Source organism: Lipophrys pholis, assembly GCF_963383615.2.
Source record: "Lipophrys pholis genome assembly, chromosome: 18".
Classification (NCBI taxonomy): Eukaryota; Metazoa; Chordata; class Actinopteri; order Blenniiformes; family Blenniidae; genus Lipophrys; species Lipophrys pholis.
The window spans coordinates 18287366-18313504 of record NC_137646.1 but is presented as its reverse complement, the minus strand read 5'-3'; the positions used below and the strand labels follow the sequence as shown (position 1 = coordinate 18313504).

General features: G+C 41.6%; 1 protein-coding gene across 3 annotated transcripts in view; it reads right to left on the bottom strand.

The window, feature by feature from the left end:
- The window catches only part of LOC308123995 (receptor-type tyrosine-protein phosphatase delta), a 128047-nt gene that overhangs the window by 68906 nt on the left and 33002 nt on the right, over positions 1-26139 (bottom strand). For all 3 annotated transcript variants that reach the window (XM_080486750.1, XM_080486751.1, XM_080486752.1), the window contains exons 2-3: positions 25235-25420; positions 65-210 (exon numbers count right to left, since the gene is read on the bottom strand). In XM_080486750.1, coding sequence (XP_080342876.1) covers positions 65-210; positions 25235-25337 — 249 coding nt within the window. In that variant the 5' untranslated portion in view covers positions 25338-25420. The remainder of the gene's footprint in view (positions 1-64; positions 211-25234; positions 25421-26139) is intronic.

The window sequence follows — 26139 nt, the reverse complement described above, 5'->3', positions numbered from 1 at the left end:
CAAAAGCAGTGCTGGAGCATTCCATTTTGTCGAGCATTTTACATCAGAACAATAGACCTAATACCTCAAATCTCTGGTTGCTGACTTTCTTCCCCTTCTTGTTCCACACAATCTTCGGCCGTGGATCTCCTGTCGCTTGGCAGATGAAGGATGCCACACCTCCTTGCACGCCTGTTTGGTCATTGGGGGTTCTTAAAAACTTTGGTGGTGCTGGAGAGAGACACAAACAGAAGAAAAAAAAAAAAAAACAAGATGAGGAGAAATAGTTAGTGAGCATGCTGAACACTCCAGACAGAGCAATTAATCTCTCTTATCAAGCCACACACACACACACACACACACACACACACACACACACACACACACACACACACACACACACACACACACACACACACACACACACACACACACACACACACACACACACACACACACACACACACACACACACACACACACACACACACACACACGTACACACACACACACACACACACACACACACACTGGAAAGGAACAAAGTTGCAGATTTCAGCATGTGGCTTTTAAGAGGATTGTATTTGGAGATCAAGACAAGAGATTAAGCTGACTTTATTACACAAGTAGGAACAGATGATCAGCTACTGAGATCAGAAGTGAAAGGACGGAGGTGTCGAGTGCAAAATGGACAAAAGATTTTTACTTGACCCAGGAAGTACCAAGGTCTAAAATCGACACTGGATGATGATCGAGTGAGACTTAAGGGGATTTGTTCTGAGAAGGAAATTTTGGTTTGGATGTCTGTTGTTTCAGCTGAAAAAGTGTTTCAGGAAGATTAGCCTCTTAAATCTGTAGCTATAAACAGTGTTATTGTGATGACAATGTGATATCGCCGCATAATAAATTCAGCGAATGCAAGCTGAGGGCATGTGCCAGTTCTGTTGCGTACAAACAAGGTTACAAAGCAATTTACTTCTGTATTTTCTTGACTGCTTGACTTTGCAATTAGGCAGCAATTCTGGTTTATTGTCAGTGAATAACTAATTTGTGAATACGCTAAATGAGGGAGAAAAAAAAACTGTCAGAAGGATGATAAACTCTAAACTCTGATTGTTTGTGAACTGCCTCTTTCTGTGCCATCAGCCAGAACGTATAGGTCTTAACAAGCTGTTACCCAGCACACTGTGTCCGTGCTTTGTCACCAGATACACACCACGCTGAAGTCCATTTGCCGTAATAACGCGCACTAACATTTTTAAAACAGACTCTCAATCCAATTCATCCAAAGACTTCTTTAGAGTTCAGCAGCAGACATTGTTAATTGTTAGAAGACTACCAGTTGGAACGGTTTTGTCGGTTCCCCACGCAAATGAGACGGGCAGCTGATAAGTAGTTTGAAATGCTCTGATTGTCATTGTGAACGTTGTGGTTATCATAATTGGTCCCTTATTTCAACACAACAAGTCAACTGTAAAGGAAATGAGGATCAAAAATGCTAAAAATGCAGGGGAGTGGAGGTGAGAGAATACGGAACAGTGTTTGCTTTGTGTGGACATGGCACGGACATCTCTCTCTCTCTCTCTCTCTCTCTCTCTCTCTCTCTCTCTCTCTCTCTCTCTCTCTCGCTCGCTCACTCTCTGTTTGTGATTTAATACCGCAGTACACTTGCATTAGCTTGTATTTCTACAGAAGTAGGCATTTCTGCAGTTAGGTTTTTCTTAGAATTAAAATAACAATTCATTCTGTATGATTCAGGCTTGTTAGCATTTATAAGAAAAAAGACAAAAATGTTACTTAAATTTCTAAGAATTTTGTCTCTGCATTTCTTCCCTCTCGCGAAGAACAATCAGCTGCTGCTCACGAGCTGATGGTTCCATTACAATCGGAGGTAAAATCAAAACATGTGAAAGTGATTAGTAATCAAAGAAATCGGTCTCTTTGATGAGCTTTTGATTAGGAGATTTACAGTCCAGCGTTTGCATGATGATCAAGGGTCTTATAACTTCAATAGCAATAAAGTCCTATTGCTAAGTCCCCTCCTCCTTCACAGATTTTGTCTGCCAAAGCTCGACTGCCAGCTTCAGTGGGAGGTGCAGCCCCATCTGTCCCCCCGCAGAGCAACTGTTTGCCTTTTATCAATCACTTCAGCAGGCCATTAGGGGCCACACAGCTGCAGTAATGCCAACCATCCGAATCGCCTCATCTGTGAGTGTGAGAATGTGTGATTGTGCTTGTTCGCGTGCCTGCCTGCCTGTGCGTGGACCGATTTCCCCTCCCAGATTGTGCTGCCCAGCAGCAGCGGCTGCGGCGCCACCACGATTGAGGGACAAATTAACCTGCGGGATTTGCAGAGAGGTGACATAAGATGTGTGGCCAGCAATCAAAAGGCCGACGAGATAAACAGGCAAGCAGCTGGGCTTCCACTGGGCAAATGAGGCTGGGAAATCACCCGATTTCCTCGTGTCATGCACGCAGCCCTGAGCATTAACAGTCACCCGTTACCATCCCCCAAAACACAGGCACGTTTCTTGAATTGTCTCTCATTCACCTGCTGACAAATCTGACAGGTGGGCAGCGGAGGCTGACACTGTGTAATTTGTACACGGCGAAAAAGCACCATTATATCTGCATTTGCACCTTATCTCATCGACTTGGCTGGGGTGGGGTGCACATTGGCACCCAGCCAAGAGGGTGCTGATGGGTAATTGATATGCTATTGGGGCTGTTTTCGCTCCGGGCCCATCCATTATGGCTCGGTGCGTCTCCCTATGCCGGCTGTAATAGACTTCCACGACATGTAGGGGGGGATCAGCGTTGGGAGGTGAGGGGGGAGAGGGTGCAGAGGGAGAGGAGTCATCGCACAATGGGGAGTGATTGAGGCGTGACATGGAGGTAATAGTGTTTTCACAGACATGGCTGCTGATATCACCATCACACCCCCCATTTTAGGTTCGCCGCAGACAAACATCCATTTTGGTGGACCCGTATGGCTTCAGGTAGAGCGAGGCTGATTGAAACCTTGGTTTTGTCCGAACAAAGCAGCGGCTAGAACCTCAACAGCAAATAAAAAGTCACGGTCTTTAAACAGACATTGCACTAAATTCACTCACCGTGAAGAAAGAAAAGAAAAGCCCAATTTGGTCCCTTTCACAATTTTCATTACAGTATCAAAGCTTCAGCAGTAAGAAAGTAGGAGGACTGGTAATCACTTCCCATTATCGGGAACACTGTGTATATATTGGTTGTGAAAGTGACTCTAAAATAAATTAATCAGTCTCATTTTATTTTCTCTGCATGTGTGCATCTCCTTTGAGAGCTTGCCACAATTAATACCATGAACAGGCACCTGTTAATCCAGTGCTAAGCTGTCACCAGCAAACAAACAAGAAGTGTAAAACCTGTCACAATCTAAAAGGTTGGTGACATGGGTCTGTGCCCACCCTAATTCGAGGTCTTTGAGTAACTTTGCTCAAATATTTCTGGAGGACAGGAAGAGGGGCTTCATCACATCCCACAACTCGTTTATTTCATGGATTCATGCCATGTTAGTGATTTGGTGTCTGAGTGAACGCCTTTTCTCTTCTTCCGAACATCCATGTCCACAGGGCTGAGTGGGCAGACTCTTTCATGACTTTAAATATCTAATTTTAATAGCTACCCATAAAGGCAAACTGGAAGCCTTCAACACAGTGGGAAGATGATGGAAATTTTTACACTTGACGCTACTGTATATGGATTTGCCCTTTCTTAGGTTTTGAAATAATCCCACAACCTTTCACACAGTAAACTGATATATTGGTTAAGTTGTTTCAGGTGATTATCCCTAAAATGACATTTTCACACTGGAACAGTCACACTGTTTGACATTTTTTAACCCCAATTGAAGGTTAAATGTCTTTTCTTTTTTTTCTTTTTTTTTAACCCATACAAATGTCAAAGCTCACATTCAGCACACTGTTCCCCAGTCAGAGCTCTGCTCATGCTAGTTAAGTACAGTACTTACAACCAAAAATGTGTGTAATATTATTTCTAACAAACGGACTAAGGTAAGGTGGATGTTTACGATTTGATTATTGTGTTTGCAGAAACCCTTTAGAAAGGAGAAATTCCCATGTACATTTCATTAGAAGCAAAGAAGTTGACAAACAAAATAGCAATGCTAGTTCTACTTTCAAAAATAACGGCAAGTGACAAAACAGTCACCAAACATTGTATTTGTTCAAGTCTAAATGTCATGTGCAGGGGTGCCATTTCTTTTTTTTCTTCTTTTTTTTTAAAGTCTAAAACTCATGAAATCAAAACAAATAAAAGCAAAATTAGATAAACAAAACTGAATATAAATATTTAATTCTAAATTAGCAGTTCATTAATTTAAACCTTGAGACACTCCAGAGAGAAGAATATTGCCAAATTGACCTTGTGGTCTCGGTCTGCATCAGCAGTGCATAAAGTTTCTGCTCCAACTACCTGTTACAGGGTCACACTCTATAACTTGAGTGGGCAGTATAACCGAGGGCTGAGAGAGAGAATGATCTCATACTTTGCTGCTGCTGTAGCTGGCTTCAGAGCAGCTAGTGTGTATGCATTCACTCCAGACTTGTTTGATAGTGGCTTAACTCCCAGCCAAACATCGCATTTAATACTGGTCTGAAAAACGATCCGAGTCCCGGCCTCATTCACAATGGCCAAAACATTTCAAGCCATCAGGACTCAACCGTTAGACTTAAGTTTGATCTGCCAAGCCATTAAAGAGCATGAATCAAAGAGTGGAGAGAGGGACATTAATAAACCGACTTTCAGCTGGAGCCTCTATTCTGAACAGACACCATTTCAAGACGGCTCGGTTTTCACAATTATTCTGACTGGCATATTCAATTTCATTTGCATGAAAGGGGCCATTTCCTCTCTGAATCTTTAACTTGCAGGGTGAGGTGGGGTTGTGGAGGGCGATAATTAATCCTAACACATTGGGTGGCAGTCTGCAAATACCCCGCTCCATTTTGGACATATGAGGGAAAGAAAGGAGCATTTAAAGATGCCATTAACCTCATTCGACATCTTTAAGCCGCAGCATATCAGTCCTGTGATATTGATGAATTGTCACAATGGCGGCAAGCAATGCAAAATGGACTGAACGGAGCAGCCAATGTCAAGAGTCGGTACAAATGTCACATGTAGTGTATATGCCTTGCACATTTGCCTCTGTAAAATCCTTTAACTACTCAAAAAGTCAACTGGAGCGATATTATTTCATAGTTTTTGAATAAAGAAAGGTAGAGAGGGGTGAGTCTTTTGGCGATGGTAAGTGCAGTTACGTATGTGTGGCTTAAAATGCCCCACCTCCATGGATTAATTAACTATCTGAACAGAGTTCATGAACGTCTGACCCCATGCCAGATGGAAAGAGACTGTAGTTATGCCGACACGCAAATGCAGAGACAAACACTAAGAAAAATAAAATAGGAAAAGAGAGCAAAGTTAAGCCACACATCCTAATCAATGGAACAAACACAACCAGAAACAATTTTCTTGTGGCACTTCACAGCTCTATCTGCAGCATTATGATAAAAATGTGTCTTTTGTAATGTGGAGGAAACAAACTCTGCATTGCATATGCTGACAAAGGGTCTGGGCAGAGAGAAGGAAGGGAAAAGAATTGGAGCTTAATTAGAACTGTTGGGCTGATTTGCATTGCATGCTCATCGGTAATCTTGCCTTAAATGGAATCTGAAATTCTTATTGCAATTAGTGATTACTTGAAAAGGGATATGGCCCCCGAATGATTGTTAATTACTGGATCAGGAATAGTACATTAATTCACTGCAGAGGTTTTAATGCAGTGCAATGATGGGGACCCGCTCCTCCATCAATATTGTGCTGCTTGTCACACATAATGAAGTTCATAATACAAGCCTTCTCCTACATTGCTCCCCCTTCACAACTGCTTAAATGTGCTCTCTCAGCAAAATTCCAAACAGTCATTATGTAAAACTAATTCAATAGAATATACAAGAATGCAGCTTAATGACACATTAATATTGAGACTGCATGTGGACACTGGAGATGCAGGTCCGTTCTGCAATAGGGTCAGGGTCTCTCATTTGGCTCTTAAGCTGCAGAGAGTCTCCTGTGAGTAAATAAATGCATATCATCACTTACAACAGGGCTTCAAAGGCAGAAAAACTATGGCATGTATTATAATGGCTAAACTCACAAGTGTATTCTTCCTGCAAAATATTCAGCCCAGTGACTAAGGTTGCAAAAAATTGTATTCCATTGGGACTTTCCTTAACCTCAGTCAGTGTGTATTACTCATGCTCAGTGGCGCTTCTATAGAAGGCCTCAGCTTCTGGCTATAACTCTGCAGGAGTAAGGGCACTTTTCCACAGACAACAGCCACAGTTTCAAAAGGAATGGTTAATGTTCTTGTCCCACATTCAATGCACTGACAGATTCTCTGACAAGACGGGGGGGAAGAAAACTACTCCAGAAGTGCACAAGCACATCCGATCATGCACATGCACACACACTCTCACGAGTGTTAGAATATTCTTGCTCCATGGGGGCTAGGATGACATTAATAAATTGCAGGACGTGGGACAAGAGCAAATCGCATAAGGTTCCATTAAATAAGTATAAATGATTATTTATGGAAGTGGTGCTGAGCATCTTGGCCAGCGTTCCATGTGATAAGAAGGGAGCTGAAAGGCTCCCAATTCAAACATCATTGTGGATTCATAAAGGCAAAAACCTTTCAGTTGTGGAGTGACAGCTGCATTGCCTGTGTTGTCTCTTCTGAGGTGTATTACGTTGTCTGGCGTGGAAAACGTGTAACCGCCCTCCCCTTTTTCTTTCTCTCTCTCCACTCACATGTTTGTCTCTCGACCAGACACGCGCATGAACACAAGCTACCACCGTCTCCCATGGGACACATTAGCGAGGTAGAGGCATCCAGTTTGTCACTTAATAAAACGGCCCACTCAAACAGATGGCTTTGTTCAAACGGCCCCCAACGCTTTAAAAGCTGGAACCGAATCGCTGCTGTGGCAAATCAGACACATGAAAGCCCACCTCCCTTCGCGGGGGAAACTCAACAGAAGGAAACGCATAAATATTGAATAGCGCCACTGCCTGGTGAGAGAGTCAGCCTGTGATGGGGGGAATAAATAAATAAAAATAAATAAATCGAAAAAGACTAAAGGAGTGAAAAATGGAGCGAGGTGGAAAACAACCAGAGCCTACTGTTTGAAATTTCTGATAATCTGAACTGAGGTTGTCGAACGCCAGTGCAAAATAATACAGAGGCTTCACTTTCAATAAGACCTCATTTTCATCTCTGCTCATTCATTATTTGTTCATTTGTGTATGAATACACAAATCTGGGGCCAACTCGTGTGCGACCATTTGAGGAGAAAACAGTCAAGCAAGAAGTATGAAATTTGGATTTGTTTGTCTTGTTTGTTTTTCCTCTAACGTCTGGGGGAAAAAGAAAGAACACAGATAAGTAATTCTAATTGTGCTGGCTTACTCTGTTTGGTAGTCAGCGCAGTCTATTTGCAAAAAGTTAATTATCTGATAGGATAGGCAGTGGCAGCCACTAACACAGAAAGCCATTCGTTCATTCTGTTATCCACTAGGCAATGGAACGATTCATTAAATGGCAGTGCTGCAGCAAAATGGCCAGTAGTTATCAGCCTCAGGCTGCACAGACTTGAAAAGATGTTAAAAATGGCAAAAGTGATAAACATTCTTTGACCATGTCGGATTACTGCCAATGTAATGACGTGTGCCGATAGCAGGAGGGCATTCCTGTGTGAGATTTGTGATACTTCCAGCACACACACATGATGTACATTTTATGTGGGATTGATAAGAAAATATCAGCATGTGGGCTTATGCAGATGACAATCTCCAAAGCAGTGGGCTTTCTACTACATGTCTCAGAAATCAAGAGATACGGATGGAAAAAGTGGAATGGAAAATCAAATAAGCAACAAATTCAACAGGCTCAAAGCAAGAGAATTACAGTATGGTTGGGGCTCTCCCATTTCTTTATAGCATAAACTTCTCATAATTGTCTTTGCCCTCGACCACAGAGCGGAAAAGCTTGCCTCATATTTGTCTCCATAGGAGCAGAGATGGATTATGTAGCAAATCATTCCATGGATTCGACATTGTATATTTAAACAGACTCTAATTTTATGGATATGTAGTGCCAAGCCATTTCCGATGGATGCCAGTTGTCGGGCCATAAGAAGTGACACATTCTCTGCACTGTTTTCTCAGGCGCTTACAGGCGAACTCGCTCATGCTCCAGCAAACCTGCAACATGACAACTGGCTTCCTCTCAGCTGCTAAGCACTCTTTCAAATGTTCCTAAGTTGGGCACATGGGGTTATACCTAAATCTACCATTTTGGGTTTTTTCAAGTCCAGCAAATATTTTTTATTATCCGTTTTCTAAATAAGAAGAAGAATTAAAATAAACAATAAATACACACTGTTCTCAGCTATAGCTAGACTATAAAAATCCATTACAGAGCCAAAGGTAAAGTAGGGAGGTACCACAAACAGTCAAGGACCACAGTGACCTTTCACAAGACATCAATTTTATGCAGCTGGGAATGAAGAACCCATACAAAGGGAGGAGGAAATGACAGTCAGCTTTTTCAAGTCAAAATAAGCTTTTCCTGTTTCATGTGAAGAATTAGTTTTGAATTGAGTTGCAGAAAAATATTGTGGAAACAGCCCAGTAAGGTATGTCAAGGACGCTCGTTTGAGTACACACAAAGACGTGTTGAAAATATAAAAGATCATAACATAACATGACTGATATTGAAATGACCAGAAGATATTTTTAATGGTCTAACATATGGGAAAATAGTCTAAACAACATTATCTGAAACTGAGGACTTGTTCTGCTTGCTTCTCAATATTCACAGTCAGGAAAAGCGGGTGTTACACAAGTAAACAGGTCTCGTCCACCTTTTGCGAGATGTATTTTTCCTCTCTTTACGATTCAGAAGGAGCTCTCAGAAACTATGAAAAGAAGAAATAGGAATCTTCCGTCTCCAATTTTCCTTCTTCAGATCGTGACAATATACAATGTACCCGATATCAAAACTGCATCTGAGTGTCGGGTACCTGTTTTCAAACACATGCTTAGACATTAATGAGAAGAGGCAGAACACTTGAAATGCCTGATGTGTTTCTTGATATGCTGTCTAGGTTCTGTACGGTACATTGTGAGGGTTTACGAGATTTATGAAATTTGTTTTACATTTACACATTGTCCCAACAATGTAAGCTCTGGGTTAACCTTACATGATATAACTTGCAAGCTTAGTAGTTACCTTCCTTTTGAATTTATATTCAATACAATCATCACACTAAAATATGCCATTTTATTTATTGTACATGGTCATACTATTTTCTCGAAGCAGCTTTTCAATGTCAGAATACTATTTATTTGTCCAGAATGACTATCCTATGTTGTATGTTTTGATTTGTTTCTGTGGCATACCAGGCACCAAGTTATCTGTGTCAGTGGGTTTGTTTGTGAGCTGCACATTATTAATATGTCTCCAACAAAGCCACATGCAGTAAATCTAAGTTGCGGTCTTTGGATTGTTAATTGCGAAGACCCTGATGAAAACAGCACAGCTTGTGTGTGTATGTGGTTATGTCTTTGGAGAGCTACAGATGGGAAACAAATGAGGGAGGGTGGTATCAGGGTCAGGCCGGCGTATGGGGGCTTTCACTTGGAAGCAGTGCAATGTCACCCCAGGAGCAAAAAAACAAGAATCCTCAGGGGGCATAATTAAAATAATCCAGTAAAATTAAGTGCTTCAGATCATTTCTGGAAGGCTCAGTCTTGAGTGTGTGTGAATGTATGTGTGTGTGTAGGGGGGAGGGGGGGGGGGGGGGTGATTCATTTTGAGATGAGAAGTGTAAAGAGTATGACTGTCTGTTTACAGTGTGTGGGTGCTGCGAGACACTCAGCCTTTTAGCCACATTTTAAAGAGGCATTCATATTCATCATAATCATCAAGCTGTTACCATACATTTGTGTTCACTGTGCCATAGTATTACACATCCTGTCATCCCGCTTTTTCTTTTCAGTGTAGCGTCAATTTTCCATTGAGGCTGTGCTTCCATCCGGTGACGAGTCAAAATATCTTGTCATAGCGGAAACCTTGGAAATAAGTGTATCACTTTGGTAATTAAAGACAGCGCAATCAGGGTGAATCATCCCACTCTGGTTGAGTTCAGGCTCACAATTTGTCAAAGAAAGTAAAATAAATCACAGAGGATGACTTCAACTGAACTTTCTTTCAAACAGGAAGGAAACCAAACAAAAGAAGTATGCGGAAGGCTTCGTTATTCATTTTTGTGATAGCTTTCTAAATATGTTTGAGCTGAATCGTACATTGCATTCTCGAAGGCCTTCATTTCTCAAAAAGAGGATCTTCCTCACAACACATGTTAGGGATGGGAGATGTGGCCTTTGGACTGATGGAGTTGGTTATGCTGTCTCTTCGAAGTCCTTTTCACCCTTCGCCAAACTGAGCCTCAGTTGACAGAGTGAGCGGGTACACAAAAGCGCCAGCTTCAAGTGCAAATGTTTGCCAGCAGTAATGGGCTTTAGTCCACTGGGCAAGTGAATGTGTGTGTGTGTGTGTGTGTGTTTTGGTGTCTATTAAGTGCATGTAAATAGAAAATCTGTACAGATTTAACATTTAATTGTGGGTCTTAACATTATGCTTGAGTGTTTAATCAACTAGCTGGAGGTCAGATTAAAAAAACTATAATACATTTTTTACACTTATCTGGATTATTTTAAAAGAGCAATTGTTATTATTGGCAAGGGCAATTGGTTTTTAATATGGATGAATACTATTGCAAAGGAGAGTGCAAAAAGTCAAGTGATGATGTCAGTGGTTTTAGCACATACATTAAGACTACACAGTAATTATAATGCATATAAAATGAGTACAGAGTGACCGATATTTCAACTTTAATAGAGCCAAACTAATAGGAGGTTGCTGTCAGAATGCATCAACCAAGTGTCCCTTCTCATAGCGTTGAATAACAGTGATCATTGCATGGATAGAAGACCATAAAGGCAAACAAAGGAACACTTCAGTTTGCAATTGATATTCAGAGTTAAAACTACGTCCACAAATTAGCCGGACTGACACTGCCTGCTGCATATGAATGAAACTCGGACGTGGCTTGTAAATTAGCTCCCCTGAACACTTGTGTATCTAAAAAGTACCAACATCACTTCAGCTTGCATCTCAATCAGCACTAATACTGCTTCATCCGCTCCTTCACCCCCGTGTGAGAGGCTTTTCTCTTTCCTTTCCTCTCCCACATTCTGTGACACCATCATTTGGACATTCATAACAGATGTAACAAATCTTATTCAGTGTGACTCTATTGGCCAATCAGATGTCATTTTGGAGTTTGACACAGGGCAAGAAAATGCAACATGTATAATTTCGGGGACATACAGAAAAGGGCTGACGTGATTATTGTTTACCTTTTTATATATGTACTTTTGTGTAAATAGCAGAATAATTATGTTGATAGCAGTGTTCTCCTTGGTGTGTTTTTGGAGCTGATATTCTCACTCTGCAGCATGTAATACGTGTCCACCGCCATTAATCATTCCACAGGTGCAGCAGCGTTGTCAGAACCCATACGTCCCTTTGCCTTTTCAACCTGGGCGGAAAGTAGAATGGGGCGGAGGGTGGAAGCTGGCGAGAGGCTGGGGGGGGGCGAACACATCCCTAAAAACAATTTCCCTTCCACTTCTTGTTCTGCACTGAATTTGTCAAGTGGGGGAACCAAGTCTAGATTAATTAGATTCCATTTTGTGGTCATCCTTGTGTTTTTTCCCTCTCCTTCCATGACTCTTTTCTTTTTCATTGTCTTGCCTACAGTCCTTACAGCCGTCCCAGCGCCATTTATCACGTTGCCATCTCGACAGTGCCTTTCCCCCCTTTCTTGCTGGGAAGCCATTAGAGCATCACTGCATCGCGGCGGCCAGATTGCATTCCGGTCCCCACTCGCGACATTTATCATCTTTTGTCCTAACTTTTTATCTGCCCCTGCCCTGTGTGAAGCCCTATCTGCAATGCCCACTATAATGAAACACTGGGAGGTGAGACTCAAGTAAATAACCTAATTAAACCTAGCAAACAGGGACAAAGGCGAAAAATGCACAAAAGGCCTTTGTGTGAATGCCAGAGGAGGAACACTCACAGATGGCAGTGAGGAAGTCGAAGCAGTGATGTGGCACAATGCCCATACCACCTTCTCATCATTGTATTTATAGCACTCCTAGTGGTGCTGTTGTTTGTCCAAATATGTCCTCTTTATGTGATTTGACTCAACTGACTATGACCGTTCCTAATTTTTATTTTATTTCTTTTAGACCAAGCAATGATTAAACATTAAAAAAAAAAAAAGTAAGCCTGTATGGCACAAAGTGATCCTGTAAAGCAGGGCAATATATATGTGATAATGGCTGAAGCACTCGGTAATGGCTCATCAGAGAAAATCTATCCTTCCTTCTCACTCCCTTTCACTCCTTTCTAATTCTTGCGCAAAAGTCAAACCAGCTCTGATTGGTCTCATTAGGGACAAAATGAAGAATACCAGGCGTCATAATTATCGGCTCGCCCCTGCAAACAGTATTGAGTCGATGCAACAAAATGTCAGGAGGGCATTAGTGGGCAATTATTAATCTATATCAAGCTAGGGTGGACAATTTAATTATCACCTAATCAATATTTCCAGATCTTGTACAGATGTAGAGCAGTGACTGAGAGGGTAAATCTGCCTTTTGAGAAGCCTTGTGCAAGAACGCAATAAGAAAGGGGGTGTGGATCGGGCGACTGCTGGGAAGACAAGCAGGGCTACAGTAAACAAACTTTTTTGTTTTTGTAGCACATACACATGATAAAATGTCATTCGAGACTAGTAAACATAGACAACTGCCGGCCCTTTGGTCCCAGTATGTTAGGGTTCGGCAATTTATGAACATTGGAAATGGATAGAGATTGCAATTATAAATGAAGACATTCCATCCATCCATCCATCCACCCATGGTAAGGTGTAACATATCAAATATATGCATGATGATTCAAAAAAATCCTGCTCCTCTAATACTCTGTGAGTGATTAAGGAAAGCTGACCGAATGCTGCTAAGACTGCACTAAAATCTAAGTTGCATGCACTTTCTTTTTGTCACTTAGCACAACATAAAGTGGATGACCATTACAGAAATTAGTATTTGAACAGTTGTACCGAAAACTAGCATATGTTATTTTCGGTAAACTTTAAGGGCTGCTTATTTGAGGGAATGCAGATAGGCTGAATCAAACGCGTTGCAGAACAGACGGTGTCTCTTTCTCTTGGTGTTATCCCAACCAGACTCCATTATTTTGAGATCAGGGCTCACTAGGCTCCACACCATTACTTCGAGGACTAGCTTTGGAAGATAGCTGCTAATTAAATTGGCTATATGATTTGGATTGTTTTACACTGCAGAGTAAATCTAGAGCCAAACAGATGCCTTGGTGGCATTCCCTAATGGAATGGGAGCATTTATTTATGAAACCAATACACAGAACTATACAGTTAGTTATTGAATGAGAATGAAATGACTCATGAATCCTTAAATGGCCCTCAGGTGTAGAGGATTGAAGGGTGCACATGGTCTGGATACTGGGGATGTGTACCAAAACCCTCTCAGGTATTTTTTTGTTGCTTTCATTAGTAATTTGTTGTAATATTGTATCATTGCTAGTAATACTGCTTACTTTCTGTCGGGACCCTGTGTTCTCAAAGCAGCCCGGATAATTACTCTTATTGTACCTGAAACAAACCACCTCAAATAATGTCAGTCGGGGCTTTTGTGTGAGTGATGAAACATAATGAATGCTGTGTAACAAGCCCTCGTGGATTTCAAAGATGGCACACAATGAGGTATGGCTAAACAAAAGTGTCTGTCTTCTACAAGATAGCAGTCATCTGAGATAAGAATACCTTCTTGTGCGTCTATTTTGCTTTTTTGTTTGCCGTGATTGTAACTCTCATCTCCGTCCCTGAATCATTTTAGCCACTATGCAACCAACTAATTAATACTAAGTCTCCTGCCATATTGCTTTTCTGTCTGTTGCACAACGTTTCATATTCTCCTTACTTGGCATGGACAACACAGATTATTTATATTCTCCTCCTCCCAAAAAAGCTTCAGTTGCTATTTGTTATATTGAAAATATGATGAGTCACATCTAGTCAATAGTGAGCTTTATGGCTTCTTTATGTACACATAAATAAAAGCTGACTTCATTCACACTGGATCATTCGCTCTACTGTCTTCAGATAAGTTGGTTGAAGTTAAATTTAATAACTCGTACTTTTGAGATAAAATTAGACTTTTTTTCATTGTTTACGACAAGAGACTCGAAACAAGATCAAAATGTGACATTCAATCCAAACTGCAATATCTTTAATCTGTTTACCTTTGACTTTCATTACCAAATTTCAGATCCTTACAAAAAGAGGTGAGATCATTTCATAAGATGCCGGGAACCTAATCATATCAGCAGGATTAAAGTTGTAGGCTCGAGGATTACTTTTAGAAATTATCTTTCAGCTTTGTTGAAAAAAGAACACGACTAAGCAATGAAGGAAATTCAAAGAAATCCTTGTACCACATATTGGCCTTAATGTTTCTTTTTTCCTACCACCCCGTTAGGTTCGAATCCCCTCAAAAGTCAATCCACGCTCCACTTTTTAGTTAATCTACATCTAAACTTTCTTTTCATTCTTTGTTTGGCTTTTTTGATCTACTTACACCACATTTCTCATTTATTTTCACAGCTAATTTACACAGTAATTGTTGGCCAATTTGACCTTCTTTTTTTTGTTTTCTTAATGTCATTTGCACATTTCGTTTGGGTTTACTTTTACATTGTTGGTTAACAAAAAATATTATCAAGAAAAATAAGAAATAAAAACAAGGTGAAGCTTCTGAGCATATGTGTATACAGCAGAGTTATTACCACGGAGCTGTGGCAGGCATCAGTCGGAGTGGATTTTTCAGACCATCTGATTGGTGTGGCTCTTCAGCAGTAATGGAGAATGAAAGCATATTATTACAGAAATGCCATATTGTGTCTCTTCTGCTTCCATTAGATGTCCAATATGCGTGTGGAGAACGCTATTTTTATACACGCTTACTAGCCAGACTATGAATGCGTGTAAAGCCTGCGACTTCTAAGATGCACAGACATTATGTATACCTATGGAATGCACACACATCAGATAATACATTTGCTGGAATAGGTACATTAAACCTAATGACTGACCATATACACATGCAGTAGAAAAACATGCATATTTTTCGCCCCCTAACTATATTTTTGACAAGATTTAATGCAAATATTATGACTATGAAAGACGTTCAAGTTGCCAACTTGTGCTTTGTGTAAATTAAAAACTTTTCATCATCCAAACATGGAGGCATTTCATTGCATCGTGTTGAACTAAGCCTGTCAGTGGTGCATGGCTACCTGCAAATTGAGTGGCATCTACTGGGCGTTCCCACCCTCCTCCCATTGCCTTAACTGAACCAGCGACACAAAATATGGCCGTCCCTGTTGGATTTAATGGCAAATCTCCAGCCTCTCATTTCCAGGACCATTTTTCCTTGACTAACAGCAATGGGGAGAAAAGCACAGCCAATTAAATTGTGCCATGTAATGAGAGGCAACAGATCATGCGGTGTGAAATTTGTGTCTTACCCAGGCAGTGGCAAGAAGGAGACGGAGGGAGTGAAAGGGGATGTCTCCAAGACTCTCTGATCATGTGTTATTTTCTCTCCCTCCCAGGGGCATGGGGAGGAGAGTGGGAAAATCTTATTTGGAAAGTGTACTTAAAGAAATCCATGTAGGCATAAATCCTGACATCATAGAGTCTGCTCGGTGCTCTCTTGTACTAACTATCAAACTGAGGGAGAGATAAAAGTGGGAGGGATGAGTGGAATAACGGATAACACGGAGGACTCAATAAGAGTGAATTTAACTAGACTAAAAGTTTGGACAGCACGTGTTTCCCGACAGGGGGCTTAAAGATTTTGCAGGGAAAAGATATTCCAGATAAGATCTCAAATCAATACTCAGTATTTCACTGTCACCCTACCTATTTGCTGTACATTAATTATCTACACTTAACTTGAAATATCCTTCATCGTCACTCAAGTGATTGGGTGATTGTTATAATTAATCAGTTGTTGAGGGGACGATGAATACCATGAGAAATGGTTCCAGGGGAGCATTAAAACTAAAGGGAAACAGACTGTTCATGGATGTTATGATGGATGCTGTCTAAACACCTCGTCAATGTCCAGGGACCTTTCAGTTATTATGTGTGTGAGTGAGTTCGCATATTCCATGATCCATGCTGTGGCGGGATGTGCACTTAGAGTGCTGTGCCATTAACGCGGGCTTGGCTCAGTTTCAACTTGAAAAGCCTCTGGGTCTTGCTGTGGCGTGAGAGCGTTTTCACCTCTAAATGGAGGCTTTCACTCTCATTTGCCATAACTAATAAACCACACTAAAGCCATGTGTCACAATAAATCTCAGTCCCTCGAATGGCATGACTCATTTAGTTGCGCAGAGAAGCCAAAGTGGAAAAGTGCAAGTCGCGCGGCGTGCACGAGAGAGTGAGCTAATGAGTGAGCAAGCACACAAACCGGAGATGGTGGGGGGACAGAAAGGAGTGACAGATGCAGAATGTTGGTGAGTATTAGGTGTGAGAGATTGCTCTCAAAAGTCGGACTTTGAGCACTCACTCCATCACACAGCCGAATGTAAATCAGCTGTGACAGGACGGGCTTGAGGCATAAAGATTCCCAATCTGCGTCAAGCACTGGAGAGTGCTGTAGGTAAAGAAGGTGGGGATGTAAGCTCCCTGGCTCGGACTGAGAGATTGCCCTGAGGCACTCCATGGAGATGAATGGTTTAGACCATTAACCCCACCGCAGAATCTCAACATACCCCACAGGCACACAAATGTGCTGCGCTGAGATCAGTGCAATGTGTCGCACTCTTAGGACCCCTGGAGTGAGACCAAAGCTCAGGCCTTGGGCCAGGTGTTACCCATAGGAGCACACATACAAGACCACACAGACAATCGCACACTCACTCATACCAGGTCTGAAGCAGAGAATTCAAAGAGGCTTTTATAATTGAATGTTATGCAGTGTAAAAGGGGCACAAAAACATCCTCTCCCCTTCCCCCAAGCACAGAAATCTGAGCTGTAAAGACTTCACTCATCCAAACAAATTGATGCATTCTGCAACATCCAGGTGGCTTTTGTTTTCAAGGGACTTATTAGTGAACAGAATGATGCATAAATGCTGACGTGCAAGCTGGTGGTGGATTTAAACGTACCTGTTATGAATATGGTCTGAAAGATTACGTGCTTCTTTTACAACAGATTAATGTTGTATATATTCATAGAACAAAAAAATAAATAAAACACCCGAGACATCATGTCAAACATTTCTACGCTATTCTCTGGATGCAATTCAGCCAAGTAGCCTCGGTTTATGAATTAAGTCATTTTAGTTCCAAGGTTGTTGTACAACAAAGGAAAACAACCCAGTTAGTGAGGACACAATACACCTATATCAACACGACAATGAAAAAATTAATTGGCCAATAACAGCAAAAAAGCAGTTGAGATGCGGATTCAAAGGAGACTATGTGCTACAATGGTTCATAACCACCACCTAATAAACAAACATGGCTTCTTAAGGTTTCTTATTGTAGAATTAAGGTTTTTACCTGAACGTGATTAAAAATGGCTGAAACACCACTGTGGGCCTGAGTTGTTGGACAAAATAAATTAAGAAGCGGCCAGAGCTAATGTTTAGATTCACGTACAGTAAATGACGTGATGTTTGAGACCCATAATACAGAATGTGGTTAATGAGTCTATCCAGAGTCAGCAGATACCTCTGCTGCAATTAAAATTCTCCTGAAGGGGAAAAAAAAAGCCAACAGACAAGCTCCACCAGTCATTTGCTGGGGAAAATAACAGAGAATTACAGGCATGAGGCCTCTGTTTGACTTCTTTTTAAAGCGTTGAATGACACTATTATTAAAACTAGTTCTGTATTATTGCTGTGTGTAGCTGCTACATTTTCTGGTGTTTATTTGTTCAGACTGCACGTTGCAAGAATGCTTGTGTATCTTCAGGCTTGAGTGGCCCATTCGCCCCACTGCAACAGCCACAGCATCAATCTATTAATTGCCGCACTGTCACTGTGGCAATGTCATGAAACACCTGCATTGTTATACAGTTCACTGGCATAGTGTGTGAAGGGTGATCAGATTGAGTACATTCACACCAGCACGGTCAGAATCATGCCAATTCAAGCCCAGCAGATGCAAAACAGCTGGCGTCGTGTTTAGTTCACTGTCTGATCCCAGCTCCAAAGACATGCTACGAGGTACCCCTTCCGCAAATGTTTGTGTGAGAGAAGAGAGTGTGGAAGCAGAAAAACCCAGGACACAATGCATCAATGTGGTGCTGTATTGTTTGTTTTTTTTGGCACCTTAAATGCTCAAAGGACAGATAAGGAGGTGCCAGGCCGAGTGAAATCAATACCATTTCACAGTATGACAGACCCGGCGGTTCCTCTACAGGTATTCAAATATATAGATTCAGAAAAAAAGGGTTTGGGGAATTTGTTGATTGCCACTCCAATGGATTTACAATTTGGATTATAGTGCTTTTTCTTCTGTCAATATTCCCACTCTTAGACATGAATGGTACAGAATGGTTAAATTGCTCCACCATTTTCAAGTCAGCTATGTCTTTGAGACGTAAGTGCACTTAGATATAGCGTTAGTGACTGGCGGGTAGCCTTTAATTACCTTCATCTGGGCTTGTACAACATATCCATATTGTATGTGATTATCTACTTTTCTTGAGAGTGGGAGGGTCAGGAGTGTGATGAAAATGGCTTAGCTTCTGTGCTTTTCTCTGGTCTAAGTGCGAGGTAAAATGACTGCAATCCATAGATGAGGCTAATGGCCTTAAATAACACACTTGGGCATAGTTTCCAGAGAAATCGGCATTGGTGGAGTTAATAATGGGCCTTATTCAACCTTTAAACATAATTGCACAGCACATTGTTGACTAGGAGATGGTACGGGCATTTACAACCAAAGAAAACGATAATGAATTCTTACTCATTTAGTCCAAGCTGCAAGCAAGAAGCATCTTGCATGGCGCTGATAACATTGTTTTATCTCAGATTCACAGTCTTGTCACAAGGTCTTCATCCAAACAACGAGATGGTATTAAGTGCTGGCACTCTCAGCCAAAGGTGTTTTCACCGCATTTATTTGAAGTGCGAACATGATGCACAGCCTCTCCGCGCAGACATCGATGCTAGTCTTAAGGATGTACTGTGCTAAGACGCATTTTGAAATGAACGAGTGGAGCCAACAATGAGATTTCCACTTGAGCAGTGTCCGGCAGAATGATGAACGAGGCAGTAGAGTCAGGGAATTACAGTGATTTAAAGTTGGATGAAACCCCCAACGAGTTTGGTTTTTGTGTGGCTCCGAAAACACGTGAGGCCTTCGTGTGTTTATGTGTGTGTCTAATTCAGTGGCAGTGTGTGGCGGGGGTGAATGTAGGCTGCAGCTCTTTAAGAGTACACACAGTGTGTGTGTGTGTGTGTGTGTGTGTGTGTGTGTGTGTGTGTGTGTGTGTGTGTGTGTGTGTGTGTGTGTGTGTGTGTGTGTGTGTGTGTGTGTGTGTGTGTGTGTGTGTGTGTGTGTGTGTGTGTGTGTGTGTGTGTGTGTGTGTGTGTGTGTGTGTGTGTGTGTGCTGTTTGTATGTTAGCACTGTGTGGGTATGAGTATAAAAGGGAATGGAATAGACTCAATTTAAATCAAATTAGCATGCAAGCAAATTAAGCAGAGGGATTTAATTTGAGCTGTTGTAAAAATGCTAATTTCAGTACAGCCCGGAAGCTTATATGCAAATACAACACTAGTTTACAATAATTCATATTAGGCCAGGCATGCATAAAACACACATATTACAGTCTGATATCATCTGGGGAATAGAGTATCATTAGCTTTTGGACTTCCAACAAGGTGAACTTATTAAGTGAGTGCGAGTGTGTGGAGGCCCTTAATGCACAGGCATGTGTTTGGACTTCACTTTTCATCTTTATGTGTGGATGCTGCGGCTGCTTCATTACATTTTGCAACAATTTCATGCTCTCGGGAACGGCAAAGAAGCATGTCTTTATGTGACTCCCAACAGACTCGCATTTCGATATTTTTGGAGCCCATCGTACAAAAACTACTACAAATTGTAACAATCATAGTTCACTCACTCAAAAAAATACCGGACGTCACCATAATGCTGGCAGATGCTGGAGTACTGGTCAAAGAAATGAATCCTCAGTGAACAGCCATGTTCTTTAACGTACATTTTAATGAACATATTGACATTTGTTTTGGCAAAATGGACAAACATGATATTATTTGCTTTACAAAGCGAAAACTCCAAATTACACCAAATATCTAAAAATTGTTTTTTAATTTGAATTTGAGCGGTCCAATAGTAAAGTGATTTGACCAGGGGGGCCACAAATAACCTGACAAATATCCGGTTCGGAGATATGAAACTATCTTTGGAATAATTTTTGTTACAATTCATGACAGTCGCAAGATAAACTTGGCCCATTTTTATATGCGCTGCCCTTCCTGCCACAACATGGATTCAAACATGTACATTATCAAACATCCTCAAAGTAGCACAGAATTTGCTCAAAGTGTATTTATTGATAAAACTGTAGATAACCTACTATTCAAAGACCACAAGCGGTTATCACCTTGTTATGACCATTTTTCCAATGGAGCATTGTTGATCTTTTACTTTTAAAGTGTGGCTAATCCTGCTCCCTTTTTTCACACTGCAATGGCTCCAAAACGGTGCCACTTCAAAAGACAATCCACAGTTTTTATCCCATGAGGCTTATCTGTGATTGCTCGCCCCACACAGACATCAGAAGCCCGCAGATTGTGGAAGTTCTTTGTTGCGGTTTATACAAGCCTATTTTGTAAATAAGCACGAGTGAGAGAGAGGAGGTTCAGGTGTTAACGTCTTAATGTTTCCAAAGCCACGTCATTCAGCAGCAAATGGGAGGAATCACATAAAACGCGATCAGGCTCAAGGCTCTATGTGGCTTGAGGGTGAGTGGGGTTTGCTTGCTTTTACCTACAGATGTCAAATGAGTAATGAGAATATTTTTTAAACAGCTTATTTTTATTTTTTTGGAACAAAACATTTTATTTGAAGGTGATTTAAACAGCTTTTAATATGAGATTTGATCATTGAAATCCAGAAAACTATCGCAGATAGACAGAAAGTTATGTTTCCAGCTCAGCAGAATCATTATTGGGTTGAGTGACAAAAATATTGTTTGTGAAAATGAGCTAATAAAGAATCATTCATTAAGTTTGTTCAAAACCATGCATTACATAAATGTTTTGGATACATAAAATTGTACGGAAATGCACAGAAATAACAAACATGAGGTTTTAATAAACCTGATGCATGCTAATGCATTTTATAATTCATCAATTGGCTCATTTTGCCAAACTCTCATTGATCTACAAGTTGATGTCACTACTGTTGCTCTCTACTAAATTGAAGTGGAGTTTTGTAGTTGCACACTTTGAGAGTCTTTCTACCTTTTTAGTCCTTGTTTGTTTTAGTGTCGTATCATTTCTGGGCTCATGAAACAAATAATCTATCCTGGTAATGAACATCCTAGTTATTTTGTTCCCACACTAGAATTTCAGCCTGCTTTATCCCTGCCCAGGTGGGGATGTTTAATGCTTTCCGATTTTCCTCTCATCTCAGATGCTTCCTTTCTGCATTACTGTTCAGCAAAAGACAGAGAAATTGTTTGTTGCTTTCCTCGCGCTCCGTCCCCTTGGCTCACCAGGGACAATTATGCCCCCCTTTCAAGCTATTGCCAAGCCCAATTTGCCACACAAATTAACAGGCCGCATTTGAAGAGCAAGGGGGACGGGGTGAAGGAGAAAACGAGAGAGAGAGAGAGGGAGAGGGAGAGAGAGAGAGCAACAAAGACAGAAGGCCAAAGACGAAACAATGGAAGAGTGAAAACAAACCCACAGACCAAACAGACAAACTGAGCAACACAGTCCTCTGAGGTGATTTTTAAATCGATTGTGTAACCCCGCTACAAAAGGTCTCCCTCGGAAAGAAAAGCAGCGGGGAAGATATGGTAGCAGTCCCATTAGCACATTAACAGAAGTGAAATTCAACAAAGGTTTCCTGATTGGCCTTTTTCTTAAGACAAGGCACCACAGTGACCACTGTGTGGGGTGGTGAGCAGGACTGGCTCTGAGGATTGTGCCATCTGTTGAGCAGGCAGACTCAGCCATTTTCTGCTCTCGCGTGTCTCATATCCTCCACCAGGCCCACAGCCGGAGGCGAGCTCACACCCAAATGGATCCAGAGCAGCAATAGAGGGCAACTCTCCCTTTGGAGAAGCAGGTGGATTTTGGGTGCTGTGGGGTCAGTCTGGAGCGGAATAAACTGATGTGCACCGAGATCCTCCGTGCACACCACACGTGCAGACAGAGCTGTCTGTGTGGATGTGCTGCACAGTAGAGGAAATTACGGAGCTTGTAAATCGCTGGAAGGGGCTGTTGCGCTCCTTCCAAACAGCGAGGGCAGAAGGTGCAGCAAAGACAAAGATGCAGACGGAAAAACACAAGGAATGAAAGCCCAAATAAGAAATGAGGAGAAAAAAAAAATAAAAAAATTGGCAGGAGATTGATTAGGAGGAAAAACAATGGAGAAACGCTGGGAAAGGGAGGAACAAATGCGTGCACGGGGGAGATCAGGCAGCGAGGGAACACAGGGACACATATAAATCCCTGGGCTAATACGTGCTGCCTCATGTGGATCTGGCTATGAACAGGCACTCTCTCTTTTACACCTCAGCTGCAGACAGGACATGCACCTCATCCCCATGACCTCACTCCCACACACCCATTCCATCATTAGCAGACAGCCACTGTGGCTACCTCATGATAAGTTTGTTTTGGCTTTGAGATGATGACCGAGCACAGCTGCAGAAGTAGGGTATGTTGCAGCAGCAGCTGCTAATGACCTGACAGCCAGAGGAAGGAAATTAACAGGAGTTTGGAGGGGGAGGAGCACGGAGGCGTCAACGTTTGGGAACCGATGGAGTGCACTTTTTGCACATTTTTCTTGTAACTACGGAGTGTTTGTTAGTTTTACCAAAACAAGTTGCCTGACGCAAGGGTTTGGCAAATGCGTGCCTTTTTGTTTTTTGTTTTCTTTTGTCTCTTTTCATCAAATGTTGCTTTGTAAATTCATTGTAGACTGTGGAAGATGGGAGTTTCTGAAAAGATGTCTCACAAAGAGCCCCCTCAATGGTAACGTTTATCGACCGTTAATGCCGTTTTGGGAAGGTCCTATAATTAAATTGTGTCAATAAATCCTGGAGCTGCACATAAAACGGGGGATAAACGGAGAATACATTTCACAATTTGCCTCTCCCCTGCTGTGAGACATATGTGGCGGGAGGTGGAGAAGAAAAATAAAGCACATTTGAGCAGATTGCAGGGAACATTTCTCAAGCGCAAAGTTGAAAATCTCAGCCATCAATTTCACTTTGTGTGGTTCTGTTGTGTGTGACCTTAGGTGAATGGTCCTTTCATTCAGAGATATTCAGCTAGAACTGAGGGGATTTCAGTCAGAGCAAGAAGGAGCAATAAAATGTTTTACTCATCCCACAGTGACTCCAGAAGCTAATGATTCATGGATCTTAGTGTAAAGGGGGGAAAGGAGAGAGAAGGTGGGAGAAGAGGGAATCTTTGGTGTAGGACCAGAGCTCAATGAGGTTTGAAAACTGTTGTCACACATCAATGGACAGGTGTGTGATGTCAAGTAACTCAATTCCAAAGATTTCTCATGGGGGGGCTTGGCAGACGCCTGAGCATTTCTGGTGCTGACTACAGGGAAGAAGTAGCTGGGAAATAGGGATTTGAACACATTCTGATAGTTGAGTGAAATGGAAAGATGGATCATTGTGAAATGTAGGGGTGTGTGTGTGTGTGTATGTATGAAGGAGTTGAAAGCACCATAGACTGCTGGCACTCATACCTTCCTACAGCAGCTGGACGGACTGAGGTAATTGTGTCATAAATCTACTGAAGAATTTTAAAGATCCTTTTTAAACATAAGAAATATACCACTTTTATCATAGCCACGTATTGGTCACGTTATTGCTTATATGACAACGCAAATAAAAATCTGATGAATGAATAACAGAAAAGATGAATTAGGCTTTCTATAAAAAGGGTACACATCAGTATAATTGGCAGATAATCTGTACAAGACAGCAGGTTAACCTTCAAGAAAGAAGGTGCCATTTCCCCTGAGACCGTATGTGTTTAATGAGGTATATACACAAAATGTTTGTCGATACAGAGTAATCTTAGGTCTTTCTTGACAGGCATAACAATTTTAGTGTCAGAGATTACAGAGTACAACACAAGTAATTTCTGCTTTCCAGGTCCTGAAAAAAGACAAAGCTTCACTCTTCAATTATTCATAATTTCAGTGTGTTTCTGAATGTGGATGTGTGAAACTTGTGTGTGATTGGATAGCCATACTGGGGAGACCATAATGATAATGCTCTATTTCTCCACTTTCTGCTCGTTTAGGATTTATAATTGCAAGATGTATGTTTGCCAATTCCCATCAGAGGATGGATATCTTAGATAGATGCTGAAAGGGACAGAAAGACAATATAAATAACGTAAATTTTAATGTCATAACGTCATGTAGCGAGGGTAAAAATTATTCATGGAATATGCTTGAATGACATATTTGGACCCACCATAGCACAAGCAGGCCTGTTTTCTTTCATGTAAGAAGTTTTAGGGGATTTCATCAAGTATTTATTTAGGTTGCCAGTGTGTTACATTCAGTATTAATGTGTTTGATGACGTTCTGGGAAAACAAAACAAAACAAAAAAAAACCGTATGTAAAAGAAAAACACAAACGCACTTCCACCCCTGCCACCCTGTCCCCACAATGGAGGCCCATGAGAAAGCCGGCGGTGGTACTTACTTTGAGCGTCAGCGAGGTGGAGGAGCAGACCCAGGACAAGCAGCAGCGGCAGCAGCAGCGTGGGTCTGGCTCTGTGCATGGTGGGACAGCTTGGCACCAGCATGCTTTGGCAGCCTCGGTGGCACTGGCTCACAGAGCCCTGTGAGTCAGTCTGGTCTGATTTCTCAGATGCAGGGTATTCACAGCCTATGTAAGGGGAAGGAAGAGGGAAAGAAAGAGGGGAGAAGAAGCGAGGAGGGAGGGGGGGAAGAGAGGGAGAAAGAGAGAGAGAGAGAGAGAGAGAGAGAGACTGAATGAAACAAAGCTGTTTGGCTCCATGGGTTTTATCTATCCCTGCACATTTCTGACATACCCCCACACAGCCTCGGCTGGAGCTGACAGAGTATAGGAAGAGCCTGATGTGCTCACGGGGTATGTTCTGACAGTTCTCTAAATGGAATAGTCACTTCACACAATGCGTGTGCACGTGTGCATGAGAAGGAGCGAGATAGAGCGCAAGGGAGGAAAAAAAAAACACACAGATGAAAGAGTGAGCTAATATGATTTTGTCTTCACAGCTTTGGTCCCGAGCACCAATTAAATATGCTGCATAATAAGAGTACATTTTAAGTCCCTCTCAGATCAGCGTTGATATCTGTTTCACAAAAAGAACACCTCTCCTGCATAGAGTAGTCGTCTGAAAATACCAGAAATATTCGTTAGAGGTGAGAGCTTTTTCAGAGTTCAGCACAAATTTGACTTTTTTTTCTTTTTTCTTTTTTAATGTACAATACAGATACTGTCTTTTAGTTATACCAGTGTATTCTGCACATATTCAATAAACCAATTCATGTGGAGCACTTATTAATGCTTCTTACACCACATTTCCTTCCACAGCTGATGCTTTAATCGCTCTAAGTGCCCAT